The 13,510-nt window shown below is 36.8% G+C and overlaps 2 protein-coding genes across 4 annotated transcripts; one reads left to right on the plus strand and one right to left on the minus strand.

Annotated features, from left to right (window-relative positions):
• The first annotated feature begins 620 nt into the window (after positions 1-620).
• On the plus strand, positions 621-6,713 carry LOC7454471 (ABC transporter B family member 28). Of its 2 annotated transcripts, XR_002978233.2 has the most exons (17): positions 621-1,081; positions 1,161-1,348; positions 1,452-1,475; positions 1,571-1,672; positions 1,934-2,024; positions 2,372-2,472; positions 2,631-2,681; positions 2,764-2,892; positions 3,650-3,712; positions 3,794-4,073; positions 4,397-4,545; positions 4,647-4,736; positions 5,463-5,597; positions 5,680-5,736; positions 5,860-5,916; positions 6,107-6,405; positions 6,499-6,713. XR_002978233.2 is itself a non-coding variant. In XM_024586964.2 (16 exons), exons 1-16 carry the CDS (start codon positions 676-678, stop codon positions 6,341-6,343), a joined length of 2,160 nt encoding a protein of 719 aa, XP_024442732.1. In that variant the 5' UTR covers positions 621-675; the 3' UTR covers positions 6,344-6,713. The 2 variants fall into 2 exon arrangements, 1 of the variants encoding a protein (XP_024442732.1); XM_024586964.2 differs by having other exon boundaries at positions 6,107-6,713.
• Positions 6,714-8,663: 1,950 nt separating this feature from the next.
• Positions 8,664-12,446, minus strand: LOC7454472 (calcium-dependent protein kinase 26). 2 transcript variants are annotated; one of them, XM_006374577.3, is made up of 4 exons: positions 12,267-12,446; positions 10,907-11,862; positions 10,490-10,786; positions 8,664-9,776 (listed from the first exon to the last, which is right to left on the minus strand). In XM_006374577.3, exons 2-4 carry the CDS (start codon positions 11,493-11,495, stop codon positions 9,082-9,084), a joined length of 1,581 nt encoding a protein of 526 aa, XP_006374639.1. In that variant the 5' UTR covers positions 11,496-11,862; positions 12,267-12,446; the 3' UTR covers positions 8,664-9,081. The 2 variants fall into 2 exon arrangements, with proteins under 2 accessions (XP_006374639.1, XP_002322441.1); XM_002322405.3 differs by having other exon boundaries at positions 12,130-12,440.
• Positions 12,447-13,510: the final 1,064 nt, after the last annotated feature.

A 13,510-nucleotide genomic window follows, 5' to 3' on the forward strand; every position in this document is an offset into this window, starting at 1 on the left:
TAAACTAAACTGTTTCGAATAATTAAAGTTTTTTTAATAGTGCTTATTTTTTATCCTCAATCACGTAAATAAAAAAAGAAGAAAATATAAGTGGGATTAGGTAAATAATTATTTTTCTAAATTAATTTGTATTAAGATAATCATCTAAAATAAGTTATTTTAGACATATCTTCATAGCTAAAAACATTAACCAACCATGATGGAATTTTCAAACAAATCAAATCATGATATTTGAAATAATTAAACAAAACATTTACCATGAAATTTTGTTATTTTTCTCTACTCAATCATGCATAAAATAAATTATAATAAAAATAATTACAAGTGAATATTTTGTTTCCTTTTATTCAACACATTTATGAATATCTTCTCTCAAATTCATATAAAATCCACTTAAGATAATGTTTTTTACATTAAAAAATCACCACACCATCTCTCAAATAAATAAATAAAGAAACAAACTATATATAGAAACAAAATCCACTATCTTCACATCAAATCCAATATTTTATCCCAATCACTATATTCTAAAATAAAATACTACCAAAATTGAATAATAAAAAATATAAGATAAAAAATCTCAATCCGCGTGTAAATACGCGCTCATTATTTGATTCTCCTTTCATTTCGTCTCCTTCCCTGTACTTTCTTACTTGCTCTGCATCACCAAAAACCATGGCCTCTGCAGCTCCCCCTCTCCTCCTCCAAACACTCCCCACTCGCATCCTCGCCCCATCTCTCCACGCGCCATCCAAACTCAAATTCAAACTCCCTCCCTCCTATCCTCATCTCCACCAATCCCGGCCTTTCCCGCCATTACTAAAAAGGCACCGGACTGCAACGACAATCACTTCTGCTTACGTGACCGGACCAGCATCCGACCCGATTGTGACTGAACCGGACCACAAACTCGACCCGACCGATAACGATTCGTCCGTAACGGAGAAGGTTCAGTCAACGGAACTGATAAGTTGGGGTCTTTTGTGGAGTCTGTTGGCTAAGCATAAAGTACGACTCGTCGTTTGTGCTTTCACTCTTGTTGGTTGCACCTCTTGTACTCTCTCCATGCCTATATTTTCAGGTAACCATCACTAAGTTTATTGCTTTATGTTTTCGTCAAGAAGGGTTTTGATCTGTGTTGAATTTTATTTTGGTTGCAGGGAGATTTTTTGAGGTGTTGATTGGTGCGAGACCGGAGCCTCTATGGAGGTTGCTTAGTAAGATGGGAGTGTTATACGCTTTGGAACCGATTTTTACAGTGATCTTTGTTGTAAACATGAATACAGTATGGGAGAAGGTTATGGCAACACTGAGAGCTCAGATTTTTAGAAGGGTCTTGATTCAGAAGGTAAATGAACTTGTCAAACCGGGCAATTGGTTTTCTTAATGTGTTCAATGTTGAGTTATACGGTCTTTTACAAGCCCTTTTGTTGTTTTTTGTTGCAATGCAGGTGGAGTTTTTTGATAGATACAAGGTTTGTTACTGATGCTTGAGAACTTGTGTTGATGTTTGTTAGTGATTTGGACGTGATTAAGGATTGTATGTTGTGTTGTTTTGTGTTTCTTGCAGGTTGGTGAACTTAGTGCTCTTTTGATGTCAGATTTGGGTTCGTTTAAAGATATTGTGAGCGAGAACATTTCGAGGGATCGTGGATTTAGGGCATTTTCTGAGGCAAGCCACTCTATACTAAAACAAAAGTGAGCTTTATGTAGCTAATCGTTTGATTTGGATGGAATTTACTTACATTTTTGCTTTTAGTAGCATGTATTTCTGCAATAGTTTGTGTTGATTTAGTGCAATGCTGTTGCAATTGATACTGAAATTTTCTGAAACAAATCTTGCCTGTCCTATCGTTTATAAGATTTCCATTCATGATCAACAGTCAGAAGCTATGGATGTTTTACATCTCCTGTATGTTTGTTGCCTCAACAGGTCACTGGAACCATATGCATACTGTTTGCTCTGGCCCCCCAACTAGCACCGATTCTGGGGGTTTTGATGTTTGCCGTGTCTATTTCAGTTGGTAAATATTTTATTGTGAAAGTGATCAAGATTTCTACAGTGCCTCCTACATGTTCTTTAAGTTTACACCATTTATTCTTCATGACATAAATGGCATTATGTATAGTATTAGCTTTGATAAATTTCCCGTTTTTAACTTTTCTATTCATAATGGTGCCTATTCTGGACTGTAATGAGTTCATCATTAGTAATCTGTTGGCAGTGATTTGCTGACATTGATATGTGATGAAACCTATCTTGTCTTTCATATGCTTTGCTTTCACCAACACAATTACCTATGGCAATCCTTATATTTCTTTCTGACTTCTGTTTCCTTGCTTGCTGCTAAATGATATTTAAATTCTCAAGCTGTATACAAGCGATCAACTGTACCTGTTTTCAAAGCTCATGGAAAGGCCCAGGCATCCATATCTGATTGTGTGACAGAAACCTTTTCTGCTATCCGTACTGTAAGTTGTTGGTAATGCTTTGTTACATAGTTCTTTTGACAGAGCTTGTACTAGTTGTTGACCCATAAAGTCAGTTTGTCCTGTATGGAGTGATGAGTGTGGTAAAGAATAGGATGAATTTGTGCCCGATACTGAAAATAGCAAATTTACTGTCACAGGTGAGATCCTTTGGTGGTGAAAAGCGCCAAATGCTAAACTTTGGCAGCCAGGTAAATTGTAGGCTGTGGTTCTTTATGAAATTGGTGATTTCTAGATTGATTGTTCTGTTATTTATATCAAAGATGTTGGTAGGTTCTTGCTTATCAAAGAAGTGGTATAAAGCTCGGGGCTTTCAAATCTGTGAATGAATCATTGACAAGGGTTGCTGTATATATTTCGCTGCTGACTTTATACAGTCTTGGAGGAAGCAGAGTAAAGGCTGTAAGCTTCTACCCTTTGACACGTCTCTCTAGCCTTTTAAATATGCATAATGTGATCCAGATTCCCAATTCAGATCCACTGATATTTACAGTCTACATGTAATATTAGTTTACATTCTGTCAATTTTTTGAGAAATTGATACACAATGTTGGTTTTCAAAATTGTGACTTTTGAAGAATCAGCCTTTGATGAGGAAAAAAAAAAAAGAACACAAACACTAACAAAAACAATAGAGGAGCTCATACTGTGCTCTGCTTCATGGATTCTATACAATTGGTGCACTTCTTAATGCATATTGCCTGCTTCATAATAACATGTTTGTTCCTTTACTAATTTTCCATTTGATATGCTCACTGTGAGGCTGCTGCCTGATCACATTATTGGGTATATTTGATCTGTTGAATATATTTTACCTTCAGTTTTTGTGTATCGCCCACTGCCTTGAAAGCAAGATGTTACTTTGATATCTTGACACAAGATGATTGAACTAAAAATGACTGAGCTGTGCTCCAACTTCAATTCATTTTGCAATCAAATCGCTTTGAAAACCAAATGGCATGATAAGGAACTATAAGAATAAGCAGGCAAGCTAATTTATACAACTATCACATTCCTTCTACCTATAAGAATAAGTAGGCAAGCTAATTTGTACACCTATCACATTCCTTCTACCTCTATTATCCCTCTGATTTTATTCGTATCAAACCTAAAGTGAGTTGCTTGTTTTGTTTTGCCTGCCATATTTTATTGCTTGCAGGGTTTACTCTCTGTTGGCACTGTTGCTTCTTTCATCGGATACACTTTCACATTAACTTTTGCTGTGAGTTCTATTTCACTCCTTCTCCAGTATGTTACAATTTTCTTCTCTTTGGTGTTGTCTTTGAAGTGATTCATTTCTCAGGTTCAAGGGCTGGTCAATACATTTGGAGATCTTCGCGGAGCACTTGCTGCTATTGAGAGGATTAATTCTGTTTTATCTGGAGTAGAAATTGATGAAGCCCTTGCCTATGGTTTAGAAAGACAAATCCAGAAAAAAGAAGTACATGATGAGAAAATTAGTTTGTTCTTAGTTAATGGTTACAGTGGACAGAATCAAATTTTTAATACACATTACATGTCAGCCCTAAAATCAGCCAACACCGTGTGTAGCTTTGCTGGGTCTGGTGATGTTTGTCTTGAAGGTATCTTTATTGCATTTCTCATTTATTTCCACACATTTTCCACTCTTCACTCCAACTTAATTGTTAATTATATTGTTGCAGGCCTATGTCCTCTTATTACTGTATGTGAACAGACCATCTCTTATGGAACTAAATATAATGGCTGTTCCAAATTAAATATGGAAGTCCAAAAAGAAATTTGAGAGAACTTTGTGCTTTTTACTTGTTTAATTTGAAGGTTGAAAGTAGAACATAGATTAAAGATTAGACCCTACTTGTCAATCATCTCTACTCTGAATTCATGTTTTTTTTTTCTTTTTTCCAACTGATAATTTGTTATGCAGATGTGCACTTCTCTTACCCTTTACGACCTGATGTGGAAATCTTGAATGGTCTTAATTTGACTCTGAAATGTGGAACTGTGACCGCTCTAGTGGGCTCAAGTGGTTCAGGCAAAAGTACCATAGTACAACTATTGGCACGCTTTTATGAGGTTTAGTTTATTCTCAAAATTTTAATTTCAAAAATTAAATTGCAATTTTATTAAACCATTATAGAATGTTGGGAAATGATATACATGTCTTGTTCTTGCAGCCAACCAGAGGTCGGATTACAGTTTCAGGAGAGGATGTCCGGACATTTGAAAAGACTGAATGGGTGGAGGCCGTCTCCATCGTGAATCAGGTAATGATTTGAATCGCCATATGTTGACTCAATGCATTAAATTCACAACATTTATGGAATCATCCCTGCATTCTCAGCATGGAGACAAAATACTTCCCATTGAATATGATTAATGAGTGTTTATTGTTGCTGAGATGCAACTTGATTTGGTTCTAACCCAAGAGGTCGAATAACCTAGACCTTGGATTGTCAGTAGCAGGATGTTTTTGACAATCAAGTTTTTAAGTGTGAATTAGGAATTGTAGATTGCCAACTATGTCTACAAGTCACCACCTAATTCAGTAACCAATTATGTGTGGTAACCAAAATATTAGGCTGCCATGATTCAGAGAATAAAAGGAGCTTTGTAACAAGAAAAGAATAGGCAAAGGAGGAAGGAGACTTGATTATTTCTTGTTGACTTTTTCTATGTATGCACACTTGTATCCTGTGTGTCTGTTAATGAGTACACAATTTCAGCATCTCAGTAATAGCAATGATCAGAACTGAAGTCATATTGATAGTAGGGCACTGTGGGGGACTATGCACGTATATAGTTAGTTGTTTGCTTGTGGCTTAAACTGTTCTGTTTGGGCCAAACTTGGAGTTGGGTCTGGAATGATTCTTCAGATCTTATGACAAGCAAACTTATGAGGAAATATGTCGTGCATGTTATGAAGGAACTGCTTTAATTACTTGGTTCTAACTTTCTCATTTTTCTCAAAGCTAAGCATATACTGTAAACAGGAACCTGTTCTTTTCTCGGTATCTGTTGGAGAAAATATCGCATATGGGCTTCCAGATGATAATGTATCGAAGGACGATATCATAAAGGCTGCCAAAGCTGCAAATGCTCATGAATTTATAATATCACTTCCACAGGTTTGGTATCTTGTAATTATGCGACAGCTCTACTTTTGCTTGTTTTGACCTTCATTTCTGAACCTTTATTTGGATTTTAAAGGGTTATGACACTCTAGTTGGTGAGCGTGGAGGCTTACTGAGTGGAGGACAGAGGCAGGTATGTCAATGAATTCTTTAGAGAGTGAGGAAGAAATAAGCGATTAATGATTAGTTTCTGATCTACAATATTCAGTGAAAGAGAAAAGTGGTAAAATTTTATTCTCTGGTCTTTGTTCTTCAGAGAATTGCTATTGCAAGAGCTCTGCTCAAGAATGCACCAATATTAATACTTGATGAGGTAAGCTCTTTGTTTTCTTCAATCTGCATATTTGTGTACTCTCCAGGCTTGTGTTGGGCATGCTTTGACTCATGATCCTTGAAAAATTGTCATATTGTTTCACTTATTGCTCTGATGTGAGGTCAGGTGTTAGAAATTAAAAAAATTTCTTGTTTCAAGACTTGATAAGACATCTTGTTCTTTTGTTCAGGCCACTAGTGCACTTGATGCAGTTAGTGAACGTCTTGTCCAGGATGCTCTGGACCAACTAATGAAGGGCAGAACAACATTGGTGATTGCTCATAGGTTAAGCACAGTTCAGAATGCTAATCAGATTGCGCTTTGTTCTGGTGGGAGGATTGCAGAACTAGGGACCCACTCTGAGTTGCTAGATAAGAAGGGTCAATATGCTTCATTAGTTGGCACTCAAAGACTGGCATTTGAGTGACTGAAACTGCTAGACATAGATATTACCAATGGTTGAATAGAAAACCCCAGACAAACAATCATGTAAGTTTCTCGTGGAATTTCATCCAGCAGCAACAGTCTTGGAATTTTAAGTTTCTTCATTTTCTACTGAGGCACTAATAATTCCATTTTCAGAGAAACTGGTAGCAGGAAGTGGCTAAAGGAGATTTTCTGCCTTGAAAGTTGAAAACGAGCAAAAGCTTCTATTGATTCCGAGTCTCTTTTATTATTCCTCCATATGTATACATCATATGTCACTAATTGGTTGTAAAGAACTAAAATTCGTAAAGACATACCATAGTTTTCACAGCTATAAATGATAGCAATCATCACAGCAGCAGTTCTTATCATGAGTCGATACTTCCTAGCCCATTATTTGTTTTAGTTTAGTTTGTGCTTCTGTTTGCATTAATTAATTTATTTGTGCATTTGGAATGCCAGGGATCCCATGATATTGCCCTCATGTCCATGCACAGATCTGTTATGCTAGTAATGGAACATACAGGAGAGCCTCTGGTTGATAGTGTTCTATATTTTTCTGTATAAAGAGATGAGCAGCTCATGTTACAGCATGGAGGACTGAGTTCCTGACACCATCAAGGAGAGGTAGAAAAGGAAAAAACAGCACTGAGTTTGGCAAGGCATTCTGTGGGAAGACCAAGGAAGGTGTTCATGAACAGTTGCCACTCCAACCAGTCTGCATTTCCCTTCTCTTTCCAATCCTTCACCTTATCGTTCGTGTTGATTCCTCCCTCTGATGCTAGGACTGTCTGCCTTTACAAGCAGTGGAGGAGCTCTATAGATGGTCAAATTTTAAACTTGGTTAAAATTCTCATGATAATCATACATTATAGAAAATACTTGTTTATAATAAAAACCAAATAAAGGGACCACAGTAAATTCTTGAAAGAAATCTAGGGACCAAGATGTATATGAGAAACATAATTTCATGACGCCACGTGGGACACAAACTGACAAAATAGTGAAAAATATGACATACATGGATGATATATATATATATATATATATATATATATATATATATATATATATATATATATAGTAAAAGGGACTTTTAAACACAAAAATACAGAGAAGCAATGTCACGTAAACACCGGGTCAAGAAGAAAGTGTATTGTGGTTGCCAAAAATTTTCAGTTTTCATGTGGTAATCAAAATATTAGGGTAAACTTCATTTTTGCTTCATCAACTCTTTCTACCTCTGAAGTTTAAAATTTCCCAATGTTACCCCTAACCTACTTTTTGAATTTGATTCTCAATTTTTTTAGGCTTTTAATTGTTTTTTTTTTTAAAAAAAATGTTATAGCATAAATGGGGATGTTTGAGATGGAAAATTGGGATTAAAACAAATAAAATAAAAATATTTAAAAAGTCAGCTTTTGTTAAGAAAAATATTAGTAGTAAAGGGAAAAATCTAAACATTTTAAGAAATGTACCAATCCACATTTTCCAAAATTTGCAAGGTGGCGGGTGACCATTGGGATTTTGGCACTTAGCTAGTAGTTGAACTTGAACACTGAAGTCATGATTGGAAGCTTTGTGGTTATCAACTCTTGAAAGGTCAATTTCCTACCTTCTTTGTCCCTTGCCAAAGTACCCTCTCCTTGTCTACTAAGCTCCTACATAAATTGGGACCTGAAGAGTGAAGATCTTGAGGGCAGAGAGCAGACATCAAGCTTGAAATTTTGTTTTTGTCTCTTAAAATGGGGGGTTGCAGAACATGGATATATGATTGTGCTTTTGTGCTGAATGACCTGCTTCTTTACCCCATTGGACATGTAATAATGTCCTCTCCTTTATTTCCCAGGACAGGTGGCATCAAGAGACCTTTGTTGCCTGCCCTCCACTTTGGAAGTGGTCCATGTCAGGCTAGTGGAGAGTTGCAATGTTTTGTTGTCACCATGGCAGAGCAAAAGTAAAAGGATACTTTAAACTTTGACAATTATAGAATAAAGACTTTAGTGTGGTTATGTCCACTGTTGAACCTCAACTAGCCGTTTTCACAAAATTTGGAGTAAGAACAAAACTGGGAATCTGGCCACCGTTCTACAAAATGTGGATGTATGGTGTTTCTAGTTAATTCATTTTGATTGATCTGATCACACAGGAATTCATTGTACAAGGAGAATTGAAGTTGATCAGAGATAATGAAGAACAAAATCAGAAGCTGAGTAATAGGAGACCAGTACGTTTATAGAGCTGCTGCAGTCAGTATCATGATCTTGTTATTATAATAAGATTTCCTGATGCTTATATTCAAAAGAGACACTCGGAAAATATAATATGAAACCTGGAGAACTTCATCCTGTGAAAATCCAGCTTTTATACACATGGCAAAAGCCAATCACTCAGAGCATGTTACCCTTGCTTTTTAGTAGCGAACAGATTCAAGATTAGCTCATCAGAAGGACATCTGCTTTTTCATAGTTTACAGATTCAAGATTCGCTCATCAGAAAGACATTTGCTTTTTAGTAGTGAACAGATTCACAATTAGCTCATCAGAAGGACATCACTCATCACTCTTTTGAAAGCTAGCCTGAAACAGGCTTAGGCACACAGGGACTCTCGGCAACAAAAATATGATACAAAACTATTACACACACATTAGCTATTTTGACTATCATGTGAGCACAGCACTTTCTGCACCTAAAATCCCATTCATCTCGTTGAGTCTGGCTGTCAGCTGATTCTCTCTCTCAACAGACAAGAGAAGACCTTAGAGATGGTGCTGTTGGAAGGTGAGTGCAGGATGCCCAGCGGATGACTGATTCAGTCACCATGAGATCAAGTTGCTCATGCTCACCGAGACCAATAGTGCGGTTCCTCTTACTGTGTATGCCCAACACCCTGGACCCTATTGCTGCTCCTGCTCTCTTAACTTCAACTGGCTTGTTTTCCATTTCTCTGGCTTCACGTCCACAGCATAGAGAAGACTCCGGCAACAGAACCATCTTATCCAAGCTTCCCTCTGACAGTTGATGACCTCCACAAACTGAATCTATCCTAGAAATGTTGCTTGAGAATTCTAATGTAGAACTCCCTTGCTCAATTACAGGACCAGGGCTGGAGAATGCAAAGCTCGGCATTGAGGATACAGGGGATATGAATTCCAAGGCATTTGAATCATCACTGCTGCGAAAAGAGAATCCACCAGATACAAAGCTAGGTGTTGATGGCTCCCCTAGGAAAGAAGAGAATGATGATCTGCAAGTGAAAGTAGGAGACTGAACATCATTAATGATAGGTGATCCAGTGCCAAAGCTGACGTCTTGATCCCTGGCCATTAATATGGAGAGTGAGCTGCCGCCTAAATCCCATTCTTCACAAATTTGCTTTTCACGTTGACTAGATTCTTCAGGATATGGTCCATCATGCTTCATCCAGGAATTATCTACAGAAAAGAAAATCCAAGACTAAATATTTGGAGAAAGCATGGCATGAAAAAAAAAAAAAAAGGAGAGCAGTCTTTTGTAGCAGGCAAGAACAGGTAAAATCATGCTGATCAGCTAATGAGAAAGAGAAAGGGGACGTTTCTTGATTTTTAGGCCCTACCAACGCCAGTCAGTTGCACAACTTATATTTGTAATTCATATGAAGCCAGATAAGGCAAAACACAACCACATTGATGTGTTGATATTGTGATTTTCTAAAACAAAAAAAAAAAAGAGTGAAATGACATAGCTCATCAACAGCAAAAATTATCCACCTGAGGAAAAACCAAGAAAGGACATAAATGTTACAATTGATGGGACCAACTAACAAAAGAAATATAGAAACTCACTCAGTTGTAAATGACCTGTCAGTTTAAAAGAATTAGGGAATGGAGCCCCGCCTCACCTTTTGGGATCTCAGCCAGATTTCTTGTCTTGTCAACAAGTTTTGTATACATAATCATGTAGTATGTGCATTGAGTTAGAGTTTAGATGCTTCTAGCAGGAAGTGATTAGTTTTCAAGAAATTCATGTAGTGCTAGAAAAGACCAAAAAAATTATAACCATCCATAGTCCCAATGCCTACTAAGATCATAGAACAGGTTGATTGGATGAAACTATCAAAGAAGCTGAAGAACGCATATCCAGCAAGTAAAATATAAATTGAACCCACCTAAAACCTGCTGAGAAGTAAACCTTTGCGAGGGATCTGTGCAAAGCATACCCCTGACTAACTCCTTCGCAGATTCAGTTATGTGATCCCAAGGATCAGAAGGAAACCGCAGATCAGCTGCCCTCACAGCATCAAATATCCTTGACTTGGTCTTACCCCAAAATGGTGGCATCCCACTAAGAAGAATATAGAGAATCACCCCTGCACTCCAAACATCAGCAGCCTGGTTATAGCCTCCTGCCAATACCTCTGGAGCTATATAAAATGGGCTTCCAACAGTCCCATGCAAACTCTGACCTGTTTGGGCAGATTCCAAATATTTAATCTGTTAAACAACTCAAGCTTTGCAGGAGACAATGCTCAATATAACAAATTAAATGAAGAGCAAAAGAAAAAAGAAGAAGAAAGAAACTATACCCGGCTTGACATAGGTTGCAAGACCAAAATCTGCCAATTTAATTGGTGATGATGAGGATTTTGTAGCTAAGAGGATATTCTCCGGCTTCAAATCTCTGTGAACCACTCCATTTTCATGACAATAAAGGACCACTTGCATAAGATGCCTGAAGAGAACCCTAGCCTCAGCCTCGGAGAAGCGTCCATGCTTTTCTAACTGGTGAAAAAGCTCCCCTCCAGCACAAAGTTCCATTACCAGGTGAACATAATCCTCATCCTCATAAACTGCCTTGAGATCCACAACATTAGCATGCCCAGATAACCTGGTCATTATTTCAATCTCAAGCTTGACACTCCTTGCATCATCTAATGTCACCAGTCTATCCTTGGAAATCGATTTGCAAGCCAGAACCTCTCTGGACAACTTATCAGTACACACTCTAATAACACCAAACTGTCCCCAACCTAATTGCTCTCCAAGAACATACCTATCTTTCAAATTAGAGATCTGGTGCGTGTCCAGAATGGTTTCAGTCAAGCTTGAAACTCTATAGCAGTTGCAGGGTTGCTTCAAGGATTCACGGCTGCTGTTGCTCTTGGCAACAGCCATACCAAGTTCTATCTCCCCGACCAGCGCCCAAAATACCAATCAGAATACCAGCACACAATTCAATGAACTACCGGATTTTGTTTCAGTATCTCAAAACACCACCAAACCTCTTATTGATGCTTAAGTAAAAAAACTTTGATGTTTTTCCTCTCAAATTACAAAACCCGCAATAGAGGCCAAAATCCTAGCAGAACCCTTCTTATGACTAGTTCTTAGAAGGAGATAGTGACCCTTACCGTTGATAATGGGATGCTATGTATTTGGAATTTGCGTAACTAGAAGTCTAGAGCATAAACCACCTTAATAAAGGCAAAACCTTGACGTCTCAGCCAGTAACTTCTTCCGATCTCACCTTGATCAGCTAGATCTGAACAAACATAAAAAATAAAAAAAATTCAGACCCAAGGTGTCAACTTTTCTATAATTCACTAAAAAACACAGCATTAAAAGAAAACCCACTTGAGCAAACTCTCTCATTTATCACACATTTCATTCATTAAAAAAAGTTCCAAACTTTAGCTCAGCATACTAAAACCCTAGAATAACCCATCAGCTAAGCCCCCCCTCCCCCCCCAAAAAAAAAAAAAAAAACATAAACAAGATCAAAATTTAAAACCAAGCCATTATTTTTTACCTCAAAACAAGACAACCCAGAATTAGATCCTAAAAAGATCCCATCAACAACACCATTTACTCGTGTTAAAACAAAATAGGTACATAAAAGAGAGGGAGGGAGATAGAGGAGATGAGTAGAGAGAGAGAAATTGAGACCGTTGGAGCAGGGGATTTTTGAGCTCTTCAAGACAAGAGAGAGCCCCTCTCTCTCTCTCTCTCTGCCGTGTGACTGTCTGTCTTGTTCCCTTTGTGGGGGCTCTCTTAAGTTTTTGTGCCTCTCTTTTATTTATTTATTTTGAAGTTGAAAGTTGAAAGATTTGCTTTCCTCCCTCCTATGGTTTCCTCGGACTTCAAGACAGACTTTATCTTAGTTCAATTAATAAGTACAGCTAGCTGCCTAGCCATTATATTGTCCAACGACGGATCGTCTGGATCATATACTGCTATCTATTATAGAGACATTATCTACAGTACACATAATAATCAAACATAGCCGACTCATAACCCAGTCTAAAACTTGAATGACGAGTTGAATGGGTTAATAGGTCAATTTAAGAAAAGTATTTTTGAAAAATAAAAGCTTGCTTTTGTATAACAAAGAAATGACAAGTCTTTGTCCAGATCCCTCTGTTCTGAATAACAAAGAAGAAAAATTGTGTTTTTAAATTCCATTGCTTATTTTAAATTCCCTCTGTTGTAATAAATTTATTCGATGTTAACTTTCAATACATATAAAAATTATTATCATATTAAATTGATAACTCGCGTTAGTTTTTTCAACTTAAAAAAAAAAATGTTAAGACAATGCTAGTGTTTTTAAACAGGCATGAAAAATCCGAGACTTAAATCATTAATTCGACTTGACTCGATAAATACGGTTAATCTAACAAATATGATTAATAAAAGACACGACAATAAATAAACTGAACTAAAAGAAATATGCAACGATCAATTAAAAAATCAATGATTGTCAGTATTATAGAAATATATTCTCTCGGTATTCGATAACAAAAAATCAAAACTCAGTCCTTAACAAATCAAATGTCGAATGATGAGATTAAAAAAATATAAATAAAAACAACAAATTACTCGAGTCCACCCTAGTCGTCCTGCCAAATACATGATCTTGTTGTGAGATCGAGATAACTCCGTAGAAAGCAAAGTGATTAAAACAATAAAGCTCAAATCTCAAACAATCCAATATTGAAAGACGAAACTAGAAAAAACATTTAATGTAGAAAAAAAAACTTCAGTCAACTCAGGTTAATCCGCTAAACTCATGATCTAAAAAATAAGATCATGATAATTATTTAAAAAGGAATGTGAAAAAAAATTCATGATCTAAAAAATAAGATCATGATAATTATTTAAAAAGGAATGTGAAAAAAAATTATGAAGCC

This window comes from Populus trichocarpa, chromosome 15, assembly GCF_000002775.5.
Source record: "Populus trichocarpa isolate Nisqually-1 chromosome 15, P.trichocarpa_v4.1, whole genome shotgun sequence".
Taxonomy (NCBI): Eukaryota; Viridiplantae; Streptophyta; class Magnoliopsida; order Malpighiales; family Salicaceae; genus Populus; species Populus trichocarpa.